Source organism: Periplaneta americana, chromosome 15 (genome assembly GCF_040183065.1).
Source record: "Periplaneta americana isolate PAMFEO1 chromosome 15, P.americana_PAMFEO1_priV1, whole genome shotgun sequence".
Classification (NCBI taxonomy): Eukaryota; Metazoa; Arthropoda; class Insecta; order Blattodea; family Blattidae; genus Periplaneta; species Periplaneta americana.
This window is the reverse complement of record NC_091131.1, coordinates 66,712,126-66,733,009: the sequence shown is the minus strand read 5'-3', so window position 1 is coordinate 66,733,009 and position 20,884 is coordinate 66,712,126. Positions and strand designations below refer to the sequence as shown.

The following is a 20,884-nucleotide window of genomic DNA, read 5'->3' as shown; positions in this document are numbered from 1 at the left end:
TATTAATAAAATAGCAGTAGTCCTCAAATTTAACTCTTTTTTATGGAATTATAATCAGTTGTAGTAAATTACATAGCAAATATTTACTATGGCGATTTATTAATATTGACATCACGTTAGAAATCAAAGAGCTCTCTTGGTAAAGTATACATCAGAATCTACCAGTATCGATGAAGTAAGAAATAAATGAATCCTCTAGGTTCAAAATCCTCTAAAGACCATTTTGTTCCTAATTGAATTATGCCCACATATTGCTTTCTAAGAATGAATTCTAATTATTTACTCGTATATAGTTTGAATTCAAAAAGCCACCATTTTAAAGCAAAAGGTTTGTTAAAAATCACAATTACGTTGAAAATTTCCTCTACTTGCCACCAGTTACTGTCAAAATCGTCGGCCTGGGCAGCGTAGTCGGTATAGCGCTGGCCTTCTGTGCTCGAGGTTACGGGTTCGATCCCGGCCCAGGTCGATGATATGTAAGTGTTTTTAAATGCGACAGGCTCATGTCAGTAGATTTACTGGCATGTAAAAGAACTCCTGCGGGACAAAATTCCGACACACTGGTGACGCTGATATAACCTCGGCAGTTGCGAGTGTCGTTAAATGAACCATAATCTTATTAATCTGTCAAAATTCTTTAATTTGTGAACGCAGATATAGGAGATTTTTAATCTATAGGATTCAAATATACTACTTTAGTAACGAATACCAAACGTGGAAATTTTTGAAAGTTATGTTCCATAATGTTAGCGCTGTACTAGAATATACAGTCTTTAATTATAACTACGTTTGCCAAATTCTAATATTTATATGGTGTTACTTTATTCACAAAGTCCCAAATTTTAAATGTTTCATTGCAGTAATATTCAAGTCATCGTACATATATAACTTCGCCGAATTCGGATATATAGGTATACAGCTATTGAAGTTTCCTTTATTTAACACTTTTACCACATTTGTAGTGACAATGGAACGTAAAGTTTTAGACTGATATCTCTGCAGTATTTCAATGTTTGAGTTGCTAGCGGTTCCCCACAGTTGGATGCCGTATGTCCAGTTTGGTTTTAGTACGACTTTATAAACAAGAAGTTTATAATTTGTTCAAGAAAAATTATTTGTCAGCGAAAATCTTAAAAGATAGTGACAAACTGTTTATGATCACAATTTCGCTGTGAAAACGCAGACATATAACGAAAACGTGGTATTGTTCCACGAACCCAAATAAATATAAAAGAAAGAAAAGAAAGCTTAAAATAAAAAATATATATAGAACACAAGCACGTGCACGTGCACGATATGAGAAAATACAGAAGACATGCTCAAAAAGTGTATTAATTTGCATTGAACTTCAGAGGGTTATTATTTAGGACTTTCTTCACTGTTGAGCTTTTCCTCTACTAAAAACAGATATGTATAATACACAAAAAATGTTCAGACATACCTAGTACATTTGGAAAGGCACTTTTATTAAGATTGTTTTATCTTCCTTCTCTAAAGTTCTCTGTCTGCTATATCTTCTTCTCTAAGTCCATGTTTGTGCATATTTCTTTGTATTTCGTTCATCCATCCATTTGATTGTCTGCCCTTTTCCTTTTCTGCCGTCTACCTCCCATTCTAGGACTATTCTTATTGATCTGCTATCGGACATTCTTCTCACATGTCCATACCATTCCAGTTTTTTTCACTCAATTATATTTTCTAAAGTATATGTTTTCACATCCATAATACAATTTCTTTTATTGTAATATTTTAAACTCTCTCTTTATTTTACAGGTAACAAATTAATGCAAAATAAGCCTTTAAGGGTAGAGTAAAATAATATTGGTATTATTTAATAACAAAATGTTTAATACATTCCATATTTATCATAATACATAGCACTTTAATTTTTGGACATATTTTTTGCATCGTTATTTACTAACGCCAATTTCCATTAAAAATGCAGTAATATAGCTGTGAAATCCGCTTGTAATGGAAAACTGTTATAAAGGAATTATTCCATGGTTCCGTAAATGTGCCACGTACTGTCCAAATTTCACGAGAGGATCCCTGCGAGGGGAGCATGGTCCTTGCGGGGTAAGAGGAGAGAGTAAGCCAGTAATTCAGCGTTCTTGAAGGAGCAGGTGGATGGCAGTGGTGTCATTGGCCGGCTGGGACAAACAAGGCTCAGTCAATGGCCAGCCAGTTCCTTGTCGGGGATAGTTTATAAGAGTGGGGAAAAAACTGGCATTTCTTGCTCGGATCTTCTCGTGAAATGCGGACTGTACAATGTCATGTAAAAGTGTATATATTTTCTGAAATTGTGTAACGCAAAAACAAAAATCGAAATTAGGCTATATTAATTATAAGAGAAAAAAAGCACGACTAATATTTTTAACAACATAACGTCTAAAAATTTTGTTACGGTACTGGAAATATACTGAACAATAAATACAGACGTATGTTTCCACGAAAATCTTGAAATTGATTTTTGGCTGCATCACAGTCAAATGCAGATAAAATGAACACCACTTAAATGAATTTTACAGTTCAACTAAATAATTCGTAATTCCCATCCATTCTCCATAAGGCGAAATGTTATACTGGATGTTTCAGAAATAAATTGACAAACCTTGGGGGCATGTTCCTCTCACCAAAACAAGAAAAAAGTTCATATGAACATATGTCCGAAGATCCTTAGCTTTTTAGTTATTAGTGAAAGGGCATAATGAAACATCTGTTAAATACTGTCAGCTTGGTAGCAAGTGTTGCAACTTTAATCAATTCAGAAATTAATAACAATGAAAGTTTACGTTCAACGCGTTTCGAGGTACAATCCAACAACTTAACTTAAGTTTGTAACTGATAATAATATTCATTTTGTTAGTTAATCGAATGATGTTATCGATACAAGTCTGCTGATGCAACCATTGTATCCTAGATGACTAGGTGTTGCCAAGGAGTCTATGCTCCGACAAGTGCATGCGTGTGTGGAAGCAAGAGGAGAACATTTTGAACATTTCTTATGAGTTTCTGAATTTATTAACGTTGCAACACTTGCTACCAAGCTAATATCTAACAGACGTTTCATTATGTTCTTTCATTAATAACTAAAAAACTAAGGATTTTGGGACATATGTTTATATGAACTTTTTTTCTTCTTTTGGTGTGAGAGTCCACACCTGTGGAGTAACGGCTAGAGCGTCTGGCTGCGAAACTAGGTGGCCTAGGTTCGATTCCCGGTCGGGGCAATTTACCTGGTTGAGGTTTTTTCCGGGGTTTTCCCTCAACCCAATATGAGCAAATGCTGGGTAACTTTAGGTGTTGGACCCCGGACTCATTTCACCGGCATTATCACCTTCATCTCATTCAGACGCTAAATAACCTAAGATGTTGATAAAGCGTCGTAAAATAACCTACTAAAATAAATAAATTGGTGTGAGAAACATGCTCCCAAGGTTTGTCAAAGTATTTGAAGAGCCCACTGCAAGAATAATGGATGTCACTTTCTTGTCGAAAATGAACCAAGACTGTCAATGCATAGCTTAAGACATAATGAATGTACATAGAGAGTTATATGGCATTAACACTGATAGTCATTGTCCAGTAATGATCGGAAAATCACAGTTAAGCTTTGAGCGCTAAGCATTTCAAACTTTAAATTGCTTCTCCTGCAAAATGTATTCCAAATGACATCCATCATTCTTGCAGTGGACTCTTCATTTCTAAAACACCCTGTATAATTTCATTTGTACGAAAGCCGGTATTACGAAAATGTCAGGACGAGAAAAAAGCATTTCTTTTGTTGTAATATTTTAAACTTTCTTTTTATTTTTGATTTTCTGGCTGAGCGCGTCCAAAAGTCCATTTCCGTATTTCCGTATAGTAATTTAGCCTATTGTTTCTTATAATTTTAATAATTTCTGTAATTCTCCTATATAAAACTTTGTTGCAAAGTACAAGTGGGAGCTAATAGCAACATCGTGCCTGTATATAGTTATCATTCGTTGATTTAAATGTAATTATTATTATTATTATTATTATTATTATTATTATTATCATGTGTCACACATGAAAAAATGTAGGCCTATATAATACACTGCGATGTTATGTAGTTATCCTGTATTCTGGGATGATAAATGTTAGTACGATATGTAAATTACCGAAATCTTCTTAAGTTCTCATTCTTAATAGAACGAATGTCGGTATAGGCCTAATGAAATTCTGGAGACAGTGAAAACATGTATTTGCGGACTTCAAGGAAAACGAATAAAATAAATTCGTTGAATCGAACATATTTTGATGAAGGAACATGCGTTCTTCTCGTCCTGACATTTTCGTAATACCGGCCTTCGTACAAATGAAATTACAATGTTAAAGGAATATTGTATAAATGAACTGATCCTGCTGCGTTACTTACTCCCGTCGACGTCGACGCACACAGAGCCCGGGCAGCAGTGCTCGTTGGCCGTGCACTTCTTGCCGTAACACGGCTCCTCGTCCTCCTGAAGTTCCTGGAACACCTCTGCAGGACTGAGCCGCTGTAACACACAAGTGGTTTCTTACTATAAATCCATTCCTGTAAGATTTATGAAAGAAATTTCCGTTATGGACAGTGAGCTCTATACTAAACTGGAGGCACCACCGCAATGCTCTTTCCTGTCTAAAAGCGTGACTGTAGACACCATGTTGGTGAGGGTATTGCTCTCTCTTTCTAACTAATGTGTTTCAATGAGTTTTTCGTGAGGATGTTGCACATGCGCAGTAAGTAACAAAAATACGTTAGTAAGATAGTATTCACTGCCAGAGAGACAAGGACAACATTATGTTAGAAAGAGATAGCAATACCTTCCTGCGCTCAGCATTCGCGTCACGCTTTTATAACATAGACTAGTGCCTCCACTTTTGTAGAGAACTCACTGGTTATGGAGCATGGTTTCTCCGAGTATTCTGTTTGGTTCACTTTATTTTAGCATTGTTCCAGTATGGCCATATTTAATAGCCTTTATTTAGTTTGAAGGCAAAGAAGATAAAAGGTACTTTGTGACGTCATATGGCTGTGAAGGTAGAGCTCACATACATTCTTGAACTCGACACTATAAGGAGTCGATATGGTCAGAAGCAAGAAAGAATCGGCTCTACGGAATTCTTCATATCCATAATCAGGATCGAATTTGGCCCCCATATTTTGAGGGACGGTTCTTGAAACTATATACTGTTAAATGACACAATAAATGTGTTTGTGATACTTTTACCATTCCGACTGACGTCTCCACTTAACATCTACATTGATAATTATTCTAAATACTGTATATAGAGACTGCAATACAGCATTTGGCAGAATTTTGGATAATTTTATAATTTATAAGGATGCCATTCATCTTCTCCGACAACTAGTTAATCCGTGCTTAAACAAATACTTCCTTTGTTATGATGCAATAATAAAATTAAACTTTGAAAAATAAACAGAAGTTTGTTAGTAATTTTACTTGTTTATTATACTTATTTTCCAAGCTTGAGAAAATGGTTTTAAATCTTCAAACAGGAATTGACTTATGCAATGTTATTATGAATATGATAGAAAATTCACTGCCGGATTAAAAAGATTTCGAACAAAAGTGCATGTGAGAGACGGCTGTCGTACCATGCTTTCTTGCATTAATTATGAAGTCTGAAGAAAATGGTTCAGTCTTGATAAAATGAAATTGAAAAAAAAAAATATCGGCGTAAATATTGTCAATACTTATGTATATATATATACACCGAACTTCAATATTTCAATTTTATTTCATGAGCAAAGAAAGAAAAATGATTTCAAATTTCCATATAGTATTACATTTAAAAATGAAAATGAAAATCCCGGGAAAACGAGAAGTGATACAGCATTTCCAATTCCAGATTTGGATTCAGCGGGGTCGAATTATAAAGGAGCAAAGAAAAGTTTAAATATGTCTATCAGTGTTATAAATAGCCTCCCCCAAACGCTATTTCTGGGAGCGCCAGTGAGCACACGTGATATTGGCTACAATCTTTCGAAATCTATATAGCACAGTATATGAAAATGTGTTGTGACAGCTAGTTAGTGATGATGGTTTAGATCAGCGATGTCAAAGAACTTGCACGCGTGTGGCCTTCAAACAATCTGAAAGTTTAACATGTCTGAACAGTTAACAGTTAACAGCTAAAATCATCGCGCCAGGGACTGCATTGCTACTGTAATTTCTATTTCTACTGCTACTAGTACAGAGTGTGGCAGAAAGATCTGACATTTTTTAGGTTGGCAGTAACTGTTGCTAAGACAGTCACACAGCGTTGGGAGGATAGGAAATGAACGCCATTATCAATGCCATTTCAGTTGCAATGGATGCGTGGAACGCATCGCATCGGGCGTTTGCCGTGGAGCTGTTTTTCAAAACAAATGATTCAGTAGTTCTTACGCAGCGTAGGTTCCGACCGCGTTTCAATGTGGGTCGACATGGGCGAGTTCCCAGCCGTTTAGCAGTCCGACTCTATTACGTCATTTGGAGGACGTAATTTTCAAAACCTAATTTTGTTTTTTGGATCAGTAAATGGCAATAATGCCTCTTTTCGATAAAAGAATATAACCCAATTTACATTAAAATACAACAGTGTTGGCTCATTTCAAAAAACGTCAGCTCTTCTTGCCAGACTCTGTACTACTTCTACTACTACTACTACTACTACTACTACTACTACTACTACTACTACTACTACTACTACTACTACTACTACTACTATTGCTGCTTTGTCTGTGCTACTAATATTCAGGATTCGCATCATCTCTGGAGCGTTCCAAGGGATGAGTAAAATGCTTTATTTTAAAGCATTCTGCTGTCGTCACATGCCTGGTTGCCTGCGATCATTTTTGAAGTCGCCGCTGACCTTTCAATTAATCTCAGTAATTAGACGACTCCGGATGACCTCTCGTCGTTTGCAGCTCATTGGGCAGAAAAACGTTCACTGAGCTGACAAAAGGTTCATCGAGCGGAAAAGTGCTCACTGAGCGGAAAATGTATTGTAACGGACTCATTTAGTGAGTGGGCGGTCCAGGCGGAACCTCTCGCGGCAGAAACTGTAACCTTTGAACGAAATGAAAATGGTTGAGAGCTGTGGCGTTCTCTGTACGGAGCGCAATCCAGCGTTCAATTTCAGACTGGTTATTGGAAAGAAAACAAGTCTTAAAGTTGACCATCTGTGATCATCCCACTTTCAAATATATTTTGTTTCGAATTTGACCTAATATCTTAATCCTTGAAGCCGAAAGGAAGACCCAGCATAAATTATAAGGAAGGTCGGAAGTCCTAAGTCGTAGTGGGAGGATTCTGGAACATAAACTTCTTTGGGTTCCATAAACCAAAACAAACAGTTGTTCGAAATTGAAGTATGTTTAAATTTTGTTCGGACGATGAATAACAAACATGAAACAAGCTTCTTTGTGTCTATTTAGTTGTTCGAAATTGAAGTATGTTTAAATTTTGTTCGGACGATGAATAACAAACATGAAACAAGCTTCTTTGTGTCTATTTAGTTGTTCGAAATTGAAGTATGTTTAAATTTTGTTCGGACGATGAATAACAAACATGAAACAAGCTTCTTTGTGTCTATTTAGTTGTTCGAAATTGAAGTATGTTTAAATTTTGTTCGGACGATGATTAACAAACATGAAACAGCTTCTTTGTGTCTATTTAGTTGTTCGAAATTGAAGTATGTTTAAATTTTGTTCGGACGATGAATAACAAACATGAAACAAGCTTCTTTGTGTCTATTTAGTTGTTCGAAATTGAAGTATGTTTAAATTTTGTTCGGACGATGAATAACAAACATGAAACAAGCTTCTTTGTGTCTATTTAGTTGTTCGAAATTGAAGTATGTTTAAATTTTGTTCGGACGATGAATAACAAACATGAAACAAGCTTCTTTGTGTCTATTTAGTTGTTCGAAATTGAAGTATGTTTAAATTTTGTTCGGACGATGAATAACAAACATGAAAGAAGCTTCTTTGTGTCTATTTAGTTGTTCGAAATTGAAGTATGTTTAAATTTTGTTCGGACGATGAATAACAAACATGAAACAAGCTTCTTTGTGTCTATTTAGTTGTTCGAAATTGAAGTATGTTTATATTTAGTTGTTCGAAATTGAAGTATGTTTAAATTTTGTTCGGACGATGAATAACAAACATGAAACAAGCTTCTTTGTGTCTATTTAGTTGTTCGAAATTGAAGTATGTTTATATTTAGTTGTTCGAAATTGAAGTATGTTTAAATTTTGTTCGGACGATGAATAACAAACATGAAACAAGCTTCTTGTGTCTATTTAGTTGTTCGAAATTGAAATATGTTTAAGTTTTGTTTGGATTTTGAATAACAAACGTGAAAACAAGCTTCTTTGTGTCTATTCAGTTGTTCGAAATTGAAATATGTTTAAATTTTGTTTGGACTTTGAATAAAAAACGTGAAAACAAGCTTTGCACAATCAGGTGTTGTAAATTAAAACACGTTTAAGACGTGAAAAAAAGTTTCGACATTCACTTTTTCGAAATTGAAATATGTTTAACTTTTATTTACACGATTAATAATCTACGTGAAAACAGTGCCGTGTCCAATCAGTAATTCGAAATTAAAGTGTGTTTTCATTATTATTCTTCTCTAGTGTTAATATTATATTATAAAATTCCATTTCCGCTAAAATTTAAATTTTAGTTCCTATTTCATTTTATTTATTTATTTATTTATTTAGTTATTTATTTATTTTTATTTTCTATATTTCTCTTATATTAATACGAGCGCTGCTCATTCGGTCTCAAATTTTGTTAATACTACTGTATCTCCTTTTTTATATTGGTTGTATTATTTTATTTCTATTTCTCTTGTTTTGTAATTATATTCTTTATTCTGTATATTTAAATTTAAATAAATAAATAAATAAAATAAATAAATAAAAATGAGTTGCATTAGCTCATGATGTCATGTGTTATAAAAACGTTGCACTCCTTTCTGCAGTTTAAATTGAGTTGTGTGTTTTCAGAATTTCTTTCTTTCTTTCTTTCTTTCTTTCTTTCTTTATTTCTTTATTTCTTCCTTTCTTTCTTCCTTCCTTCCTTCCTTCCTCCCTCCCTCTTTCTTTCTTTCTTTCTTTCTTTCTTTCTTTCTTTCTTTCTTTCTTTCTTTCTTTCTTTCCCTTAGTTTAACCTCTCCCTTTTAGGTTCATTTACACGACCCACGCCACCCGGGCCTCAGAATTAATTAGCATTCATAATGACTAGTAATTCGTGTTAATGTATTCATTCCGAGTGGCAGTTCTCTATTAGTAGGAATCCTATTTGTGCTGAATAAAAATCTAATAAATATTAAGCAAATTTTTATACTGAAATTTAAGATTTTTATTCACCACAAAATAGGATTCTACTAATAGAAAACTACCACTCGGAATTAGTACATTAACACGAATTAATAGACATTATGAATGTTAATTTATGTTTAATTACAGTTAACAGTTGAATCGCAGTTGTAATTATTATTATTTTATTTTTCCTTCTATTCAGTTTCATTATTGGTCACACCCGTCCTCAAGCATCTTGCTTTGTCAAGTGTGTCCCAGTTATAATTTTATTTATACAACAATTTGTAATGTTTTTGAATGTGAGATTTGTATGTAATTTTGAATTTTGAGGAATATTCATATAAGAGATTACATTCGTATTGTAAAATCTTTGTTAATGTATGTAATTTTTGCTTGCAATAAATAAAAAAATAAATTAAAAAATTTTATTATTTTTTTTCAAACGCTTTCGTACAACAATCAGTTGAGTAGTATATCATCATTTATTTAATATTTGGCATTCAGAATTTATTAAGACTGACAAAAAATTATTAGTAGGAATATTCCGAAGTTAGACATACTTAATTCTAATTCAAACGAATTATAAAAATCACAATGGAATTTTAAATAAATGCCAATATTCACAAGTTAAGCCCGATCCCCACGGTTCTTGTTTCTGTGATAGATTCCAAGCTGGGACCGCTGACGACTGTTCTGCGTACTTGCTCCCTGCAAATAATGCGCCCTGGTGGCTGCTTTAGTAGCTTGCTGGATTTCGAGATTAGGTGTTTGCTATTTTTTGTGTTGGCTTGCAGGCTGGAACCAAAGATGATAATACAATATCACCGCTGAAACCATGTCGCCATGTTCTTGTTTTCCAACTAAATATGTTTTTGTTTTATATATTCCTTTGCTTCTAAAAAAAGCAATTAAATAGGCCTATCGGACTTCAGTTGTTTTACACTTCTGGTTTAATTACTTGATTACGACTTTAGTTGTTTTCCACTCAAAGTTTTTTCTCTCTCTATGAGGGCGGGAGGAGAACATCCCTGTTCACCGCGACCTGAGGTCTATTGTGCGCCCCTGGGATGAGTTGCAAGCCCACCGACCTCACCTACGCTGAATCGACCTAACCACTAACACCCTGACGACCAGTCCCACCATCCTTACAAATCCGTATACCATTCCACTCCAACAGCCCCCACATTCCCTCCTCAAACGGTCTGAGGTGTAAGCCTCCTCTCCCGTCGGGAGGGGAGTGGGTTCCGCTGCTGGCCACCAACTACAATAGCTTGACATATCCACGGAGACGGGCCGAGAGAGTCAGCGGCTTCGGAGGGCCACCGCAGGCGCGATCTGAAAACCAAGTAAGACAACCAGAATGATGAAGAAAGGATGATGAGGGAAGAAAGAAAGTGGCGAGAATGAGTGGGGTTCATACGCCTGATAAAGTTACCTGTATTCATCCATAGGAGTGAGGGAAAAACCCCGAAAAAACCTCACCCAGGCAACTCGTCCCGCTGGGTTCGGGAGCGAAGACGCTACCACAAGACCAAGCGGTGGAACACTCACGGTTTAGTTTCTTTTTGATCATGAGTTTTGGCAACAGATGAAACAACAGATGATTTTCCAATCTGAACTGTGAAAAGAACCAGCTGCGTGTGAACAGTAACCAGCATAGTAGCAAACACAGGAGTCACCGCCGTACCCATCAGAGCACCAAGCTTGCTGGCCAGCAAGGAAACAAGCACCGTGGGAACTGGGCTCTAAACATGACGTCTATACGGTACGTGTACAGATCTCCAGTGATCACGGTCTGTTCTTTTCATTTTATTTTCCATGTTATTTCTTTTAATTCTGAAATTGAATTTTTTTTATTTTTCTTGTATCAGACCCTGAATATTGTATTATTTTTATTTTAAATCTGGCAACTGAGATATTATTATGACAGCATTTCTCTATTACTTAGATCTTAGACGTTGGAGACAATTTTATTTAAAATGAATTATAAAAATCATCCTATCATTTAAAAAGAACCCCAAACAGTTAAAATTGAAATAAGAAAAATATGTCTAATACAATATTAGAAACACTAACTAAATGACTTAAACAATTGAAGGGAAGTTCAGAACATGAATAAATAGAAAGAACAGAACCTGGCCATTATGTATGTACTATACAGTACGTGCTTGTGAACTCTTTCCTAGCATTGTGCGTAGCTTATGCATTGATATTGATTCCACGCTTTCGATTTACGTATTCATCCTCATGTTGTGTTGTTTTAGAAATGTGAACGTAATAGCTGTCTTCAGCGCTTATTTCACGTGGAAAATTGCATCGTTGAGTACAATAGAATCTTACTGCTTAAGAGACAATTCTGGACAACTTTATCTACAAGTTGAATTTTTGTATTATTTTCTCCAAAATGAAGCTAATCGTTCTGCAGACTGTTGTACTATGAGCTCTATGTATTTTTCCACCCCTATTTGAAATGCTGGGTAGCTTACAAAACGAAAAAATCTCATTTCCTCTTTGTTAGTTAAAGTACAGCTTAGTCATTCTGAGAGGATCTTCACCTAGCAACATCACACTCTTATGATTAAATCTGACACGCTATGGTGATCCTCTCTACAATTCACAGTCCACTTCCGATTTAATTCTCAAGCTCTTACCTCTAAATGCTGTCCTTCCTGATTAAATATTTCAGCTGGTTTACACTCTAACTGTCGTCAGACTGAAACTAAAAAATGTATAAGCATTCGCTTAACTTCTGATAGCGTTTATTCATGCCATCTTATACGTTATTTTGCTTAACGATTTTCGAATGATGTTGAATGTTGTTACCAGCACTGCCTTCTATATTACCATCTCATTAATACAGATCAACACATATTTAAGGACCTCTAGAAGAATGTTTGTTATTGGTGTAACTATTTACAAGATTTTAAAATCAATTATTTTCGAAAGTTCTGCAATAATAATAGCCTTCTTTAAACACAAATGTGTGCATCTCTTAGCCACTTTTTATTTGCGCTGGAGACCTGCCTTGGGACTTAGCAGAGCGAGTGTGATTGTGGAGTATAAGTATAATGTTGATAACGATGTGAACAAGTGAACAAGTGAACCCCGCGCCCGCTTTGTCCACCACAAGTTCCTTCATGACCCAGACGAAGATCGATTCTAGTTTGCCACGTTGGAAAACAGAGAAGTTAGCCACTCGGCCACAGACGAGGTGAAAGTTGTGCAATATTCGTTTCTAAATCAGTATATTTTGATACTTTGGCTATGTGTTGGGGTCACGCCGAAAGTTTTATTTCCCAATTTTTGTAATGGTCTTCGTGCCGGTCGCGTGCCGCGCGGTCGACCTACATTATGTAAGTGAACACTTTGTATGATAATGGTATCATGCAGTGACACTTAATATAATAATTATTTCCATATCTGTTTGGTACTTTGCATCAGCAATAACACAATAGCTTAAAGATTTGAGTTCCGTCATTGATAGGCGTATATCTACAAAAAAAAAAAATAGCCAACGTAAAGTGGTGTAACTACGTAGTTTTGTTCGTAAAAAGGAGGGAAGAAAAAGGGAAAAAACTTACTTATTTTCTTTGCTTGTTAGTCCCTAGGGCTGTTGAAGAGAGCGACTATGTCATAAATGAATAAATAAAGGAAAGATCTTTTAATGAATCACATTTTCTCTCTATATTTCATGGAAGAAAATCGCAACTACAAAATAAACGATTTTTATTTTTATTTCATTTTTTAAACTAGGGGGACTTTATCTCATTTTAACAAAAATCAAACAAAAGAAATAAAATTATTCTCTTAAACTACAAGTGGCAACTCCGGAGTACTGAAGCTAAAATACTTACTCGTACTTGTTCATTCATATGCAGACATAATAGGGCCTATTATTCAATGTTATTCAAGCTTGATTAAAAATGTAACATACAAAGACAATATAATTACTACAGTATTAAAACATATCATTTTTGAACCATACATATTTCAGGACGTGCGGTCCTATCTTCAGTGGTCATTTGTAAGGAGAATAATTTTCCTAAACAAATTAGAAAATATTTTTGTTGAACAAAACAAACATCATATCAGTAAATAGATAAGATATGTAGATGACACTTTGATCATGATACTATTTCAGATAATCTTTTAAAGAATATCAACAACATCAATTCCAAAATCTCTTTCACGACAGAAGATGAAAATGATAACAAATTAAATTTCGTAGACATCACAGTGGAAAAATTTAACAAGTATTTTCATTTAAACATTTCTAGAAAACCAACACAAACAACACATTTAATTCCCTCGCATTCGAACCACCCATTTCATAATAAAATAGCTGGTCTTAATAGCTTGTAAACAGACTTGTAAACATTCTCATGAAAAAACAGGACTACAATAATGCATTAGGAATTATTTACACAATTTCTTCCAAAAATGGATACAAAAACAATAGATAATTTAATAAAACGTACAAAACAGAAGAAATTCATTAAAGACAATAGCACACTATCTCAAACAAAAGAAGGCAAAACATTTTTTACATTCACCTATTGCAAAAGCTTCACTTATATAATTACAAATACGTTTAAGAAATTTAAATATAATATAGCGTACAAAACAGATAATACATTGCAAAAAAGAGTATATAGTATTTTGGACCAGAACTTTAATACATTCAACACTTCCGGCGTGTATAAATTAAAATGTCAATTTCTTGATTGCGAAGCCACGTGTATAAGTCACACTGTCAGAACATTTGTTACAAGATATAAAGAACAGAGACAAATTTCACACAGTAATAGGGTTCAATCAGCGTTAAACAAACATATTTATAACAACCAACATTTCTTTACGAATACAAAATCAGATATGAGTATCCTGCATGTACGGTACAAAGTAAAGGTCAAACTTCAAACATTCTAGAGTCCACAGAGGTTTATAAAGATAAAATTAGAAATAAAAATAATTTAAATGATAAAGCTCCAATTGACAATAACATTCTCATTGATCTGTGTATTGCTTTTCAATTTGACCAGCGTAGTCATAACACAAGCCGCATTCGGTCACCTACTCACACCGGCGTCGCATCTCGGCGAACACCAGCTGCTTAGTCGTAAGTATTCATTCTGTACTGTGGCCGTTTTCAATTTTAAACACATTATTAAACTTAAATTTCAACATTGTAATTTTTGAGTAACATTATATCAAGAGATTATTCTCCTTACAGATGACCACGTCCTGAAACATGACGTATGGTTTAAACATGATTTTCAATGTGTGTTTTAGTACTGTAATAATTATATTGTCTTTGTATGTTAAATATTTTAATCAATTGAATGAAAACACTGTCGAATTAAGACTAGGTTTTAACATGACTGTTACAAGCTTACATGAAAATGGACTGCATTTCCTACTTGTTAATTTGTCTCCTTGGTTCATAAGGGTACGTACACGTTGGAGCGACGATAAACGATAAAAGAAGCAGCGATGCTATATCAGAGAGAATTGAAGCATGCATTGTTATTGAGGTGTGTATAATGGAGTAACGATAAAAGCGAAGATACGCGATAAAAGCGACGACAAACCAAAGTTACATTTTCTTCGCTCTTGTCGTTCATATGATCTCTGATTAAGATAATATTAATCTGTATAAATACCGGTGATTATCAATATATCCGAATATTAATCGATTTATTATTATTTCGGCTTATTAAATTAATTATTGTAGATATTGACAAGTTGATCAGTTGTGTATTTATTCGTCCTATGTTATGTGATCACAAGAACCAATCACAACACAACGAATTTATACTATCTTTGGGATGAGAAACGGGTTTAATTTTGTACGTATTTAAGTTATATTAACCTTGAACTTGGCAGCTGATACTTTCTATATATCTTCTCTCTTTAAGTGGATGCATAGAATATCTTCTACTGATAAATCGCTTCCCGCGTTCTCGTTGCTCCGATATGAACACTTGATTCTTTGATAATACCAAAGCGTCGCTAGATCATTTCTCTTATCGTTTATCGTTGCTCCAACGTGTACGTACCCTAAGATAGCCTATCAGTGAAAATCTGAGAAGTTAAACTAGACGGAAATCTCTCAGACTTAAACGAGTATCACAAGATCCAATAGTTCTACATGGATATTAAATGAAGAGTCCACTGCAAGAATGATGGATGTCACTTTCTTGTCGAAAATGAACCAAGACTGTCAATGCATAGCTTAAGACATATAGAATGTACATACAGAGTTATATGGCATTAACACTGATAGTCATTGTCCAGTAATGATCGGAAAATCACAGTTAAGCTTTGAGCGCTAAGCATTTCAAACTTTCAATGGCTTCTCCTTCAAAATGTATTCCAAATTACATCCATCATTCTTGCAGTGGACTCTTCAAATTAGAATTAACTCTCCTAATAATTACGATTAATTTTGAAGTGTTGCTAATATCAGTCCTTTCATCTAATGCAAACAAAGTCCACAAACAAAAATGTTATTTTAATTTCTAATTGACTTTCAACATCAAACCGCTTTTCTTCTATTCTACTTGTCACCTTATGTCAAGAAAGACTTACAATTTTAAATAAAATGGGCCGTATTCATAGACATTTTTAGCGCGGGCTTTCGGTGGATGATCAGCGTTTTTCGTATTCATAAACCGGTGTTAGCGATAGGATATGATTTGAATTCTGTACCAGTAACCAGTGGATAGCCGGGGCTAGCTTAGTACGCTCGTAGCGCGTGCTGCGAAATGTCTATGAATACCACCCAATGGGTTTATCAGGGCGTATTTCGTCGGCTGCTATAATGGGGGCACTTTTTAACAAGCTCACCGCTCAATTTAGGACTTCATATTATTTTGTTAAAATTTGCTGTGAAATTCGATAACGTTACAATGTTTTCAATATTTACGTCGGGAAGCTTATCGCCACATACATGTTTCAGCTTTTCTAGCTTCGTTATTCATATCTTCCTTAAACAAAATCATGATCATTGTTATTGTAGAATATTGATACAGGCGGCTTAAAATGCTCACTTACATTTAAATTTGTTACAAGTTTAGTTATAGATTTGTATGTGACAAAAATGGCGCTATGATGTTCTTCCTGACCTAAAAATTATTCCAGTTCATATGGCTTGTAGGAATTGTAGCGCGATCGACTGACTTTCCATGATGACCGTCACTGAGCAATCCTTACCTTACTGTCTACTCGTATCGGACAAAAATATGGGAAGATAGAGTTGGGGTAGTCGGCAGTGACTCAATTGAGGTATTAGGCTCCTTTCATACTTCCGTTTTTCAGTAGCGCGAATTAGCCGCTCTACAAACGCTGCAGCGCTTCTCAACTACGCTGCTAAGCATATTGTAGTATCACTCCAGCGTTTCTAATTTCCTCTCCGCTACTTACACTGCTGTGGTGCCACAGCTGTGGAGTAACGGTTAGCGCGTCTAGCCGCGAAAACAGGTTGCCTGGGTTCGATTCCCGGTCGGGGCAATTTACCTGGTTGAGGTTTTTCCCGAGATTTTCCCTCAACACAATATGAGCAAATGCTGGATAACTATCGGTGCTGGACCCCGGATTCATTTCATCGGCATTATCACCTTCATCTCATTCAGAAGCTAAATAACCTAAGATGTTGATAAAGCGTCGTAAAATAACCTACTAAAAAATATGTTTAGTAGTGCATTTGGGAAGCGCTGTTGAAAAACACTATCACAACGCTCGCAGCGCGACTAAGGAGCGTTACGACCCGAAACATTTGAGAGGTCCACAGGGAAGAAAATGTTAGGGCTCTGATCTATGCTGTAAGGCGGATGAGAAAGGATATTCTACCCAATTTTGCAATGGCTTCCTCTGTACGATTGTTTGTGTGCGGCATAATATTGTCATGTTGATGATTTGTATTTTGTAAATTTAGTCCTTTTCTGTAATCTAAGTTTTCAGAGTGTCAGTGTAGCGGTCGGAGTCTATTGTTGATCCTCTTTTAATGAAATCCCAGAAACAACACCGTGAATATCTTAAGGACAGTTTACCTCGGTAGATGGATGGAGTTTGCAGATTCAGAATTTGATATATTTAAATTGTGACATCTGTGAGAAGAATTTTTTTTTTTTTTTTTTTATTTTTTTTATTTTTTATTTTTTTTTTTTTTCCCCCCCTAAGTTTGTGATATCTATATCTGATCTCTGAATGAGGGAGAAAGCAAGATAGACCATTAAGAAGAAGTGTAGATTGGACGTTTTCCATTTCTGGTGCTGAATATAGAAGTTGACCGAGTTTCAAAGGTTCGTTTGCCTTCATCTTCAGGTGTACCAAAAAGGTTGGATCAGAAGAGTATTCTACTCGTCGGGGTTATTACAACGTCCTGAGTTTCTCTATTAATCTGGAGATGAACGGAATAAGTCCGAAATAGCTCCTCTCATGAATACACCATTGCCTTCTCCCTTATTTAGAACCAAGCTATATAACCGATCTGAGGTCTACATGTATCCCAACTTCCGTAAAAATGGTCAGTCAAATGGAATTAGCCATTTACAACGGTCCCAATGTATAGGATGGCCTTCTTGTTCCAACTTATATTGTTCGCCTGAACACGAAGTAGAGCCAGTCGTCGAAACGTAGCGCGTCACTAAATTCAACATCAGGAATGGGAATAAATCTTGTCTACTTGTCTTTTTTAAGTTGGTTATTTAACGATGCTGTATCAACTACTGTTATTTAGCGTCGATGGAATTGGCGATAGCGAGGTAGTATTTGGCGAGCTGAGGCCGAGAGTTCCCCATTGATTACCTGACATTCGCCTTACAGTTGCGGAAAATCTTGGAAAAATCCAACCAGGAACCCACGCCGGAGAACAACTCCGGAGGCAAGCGCCTCAGCCGACTGAGCTACGCCGGTAGCCTATGCGTCTTCTGAATTATTATTATTATTATTATTATTATTATTATTATTATTATTATTATTAAGATAATCGTGGTTATCTTCTCCATCATTATTTTAATGTCGCTTTAACAAGATTTACAACAAAAGCAACTAGTGCATATTCAAATAAATATTTACTTTAGAATTCATAATACATTTTTATGTATTGCTTATTCAGCGCCGAGGAAGAAGATGTTCAGGTTTTAATGCTCAAATAACTTTCAAAATACTGGAGCAAAACGTGTAACCTTTCTTTTCTCCAAGTCTTGCTTTTCATCCTAGTCAGTCTCAATGTGAGCTCCATTCGTAGCTTTGCAAACATCAGGCAATACTCGATTTTCCTCGAAGTGCGCTGAACCATGTCAAGCGTGATGAGTGCTGTCGCGTCGATGATTTTCAGGCAGGTTAAGGAATTTCTCAGAGTAAAAAATGTTGTTTTGACGTAGAACTCCGTCTTTCTCCTCACTAGGTATGGGGAAAACTTGAAAATTGACTTTCACATAAATATGCAATCCTCTAGTTCCCCTTGCATTTCCCTTGTTCTCCTTGTCTTCCCCTGATCTCCTTGTATTTCCTTCGTTCTTCTTATATTCTCCTTGCATTCCATATCGTCTTGTTTTCCTCTTGTTCTATTGGCATTCTCCTTTTTCTTGTTGTCTTCGCCTTGTTATCTTTGTCTCAGGGTAGTGCTCAGCACTGCCAATCCGCACTTGTCAGTAGTCCAACCCACCCAAGGCCCAACACTGCTTGACACGGCCGCTTTCTAGCCCGTCGCACTGGGCTTCGAAGCCCACCGCAGCCCACCGCACTGCTCAGCACTGCACTGACATCAACCCACCAGTTGGTTGCATTCTGCTGCTTTTCCGCTTGCGCGCATTGGTTGTGCTTTCGCTTGGCGTGTGGCATGAGCATACAGTTCCCCGCATACCGGGCAACATACAACATTAAATTTATATTCGACTGCTGTCGAATATAGATTTAAAAACTGTCCCAATGGATTTTTTTTAATTTCCATCCGACTCTGTAGTTTTAAACTCTCTAGCAGCGATTTTATCTTTCACTACTTTTTCTCTAGAGAGACTGTATTTTAGAATGTGTGCTTCCACGCCGGTGTCTGTGGTGAAGGTTTTCCGGGCTGAGATGCTGTGGTATACCATTCTACCAGTAGATCACGGCATCTCAGCAAGGAAAACATTCATCACAGAAACTGTATTTTCTTTACTTTGCACAATTATTTGGACTCATCTTGAAAAACAGAAATCAAAAACAAAAACGTTTGAAACAGTAGCTAATCATTGATCGAACCGCACACGCAAGCACAAGCCCACGTAAACTCAATAAGTAACTGATAAAAGAGGAGGGTTGGGCTCGATGCCGCACAAAACCGCTATGCAAGCAGCCCACCCGGGCAGTGCTGTGACGTCACGAGCTTGTTCCATGCGAGACTATGAAGGCCAGTCTGTGCAGTGCGGAAGCAGCCCATGGGCTGGACCGTTGTGCAGGTCTCTGCTTTGTCTTCCCCTTGTTTTCCTTGCTTTCTCGTTATCTTTATATTCCCTTGTTCTACTTGTCTTCCTCTTATCCTCAACATTTGGATTTGTACCAGGATACACATAATGAACTCTATCACTTTTTCTAATCTGGAAGCTCTTCATCAACACTTCTGAACAGATCCACCCAGACTTTCTGAATGTTTTGATTCAATAATTTCTTCAATTCACTATCTTCTTTGGAATTCAGAATATTTTCACAATTATAATCTTATCAAACAAGTGAGATTGAACAATGTCTGATCTGGTAGCAGTTTGTTTCATATTAGGAACTCTTTTATGAACATAGTACACAATCAGTGTCACCTCCGATCTTGCCAATGTAGCTAATTCCAATGTCACCTACAGTGATGAAAATTGGTAGGCTATTTATAATAAAATAGCAGTTGATATTATCAGTTTTGTTTTTCAGTTTCTAATTTTTAAATATGGGACAGAAACATGTCCCGAAGACGTCTTTCGGACAACGGTATACATTAGAGCAAAACGGTACGTATCCGTACCTCACGGGATGTATGGGAACTCTATCTACAGTATTATTAGGCCTGTAATTAGTAGGGCTCTGATGTCTATGACCTAAAATCTCTGGGAATATGGATGCACTTACGCCCTAAAGTACCAAAATATAACATAAAACTTGGAAATATAACAGAAAATAAATTAAGTATTGCTCAAAAATTACTTTAAAAACTTTTATTCACTATTCTACAAAATTGTTTTATATTAAGAGGGATGAAAAATTTCCAAGGTCTTTTCTCTGTGTGACTAATTCTTTTACTGCTACAGTATGGTAACTGGGTTACTGACTGCTTTTACGAATTACTATGTCAACAGCTGGTATGGAACCTCTTAAGCGTCACATGCTTGGTAGGGGTAGAGGGGGTGAAGACGAGACCGATCAGCAACAATCTGGCCATATTCCTAACATTCTTTTGTTCTTTGTGTTTTGAAAACTTAATGCTTCGAATCCCACTATCTTCAAACTTAATTTAATCACAAAATATTTCCAAGGAAAGGAAATCCAAAATAAATAACCAGATACAAAGAAAGTATCT

General features: G+C 35.8%; 1 protein-coding gene across 2 annotated transcripts in view; it reads right to left on the bottom strand.

Annotated features, from left to right (window-relative positions):
* spab (space blanket) overlaps positions 1 to 20,884 on the bottom strand; it is a 66,691-nt gene that overhangs the window by 8,414 nt on the left and 37,393 nt on the right. For both annotated transcript variants that reach the window (XM_069847548.1, XM_069847549.1), the window contains exon 3: positions 4,400 to 4,520. In XM_069847548.1, the coding sequence (XP_069703649.1) occupies positions 4,400 to 4,520 (121 nt within the window). The remainder of the gene's footprint in view (positions 1 to 4,399; positions 4,521 to 20,884) is intronic.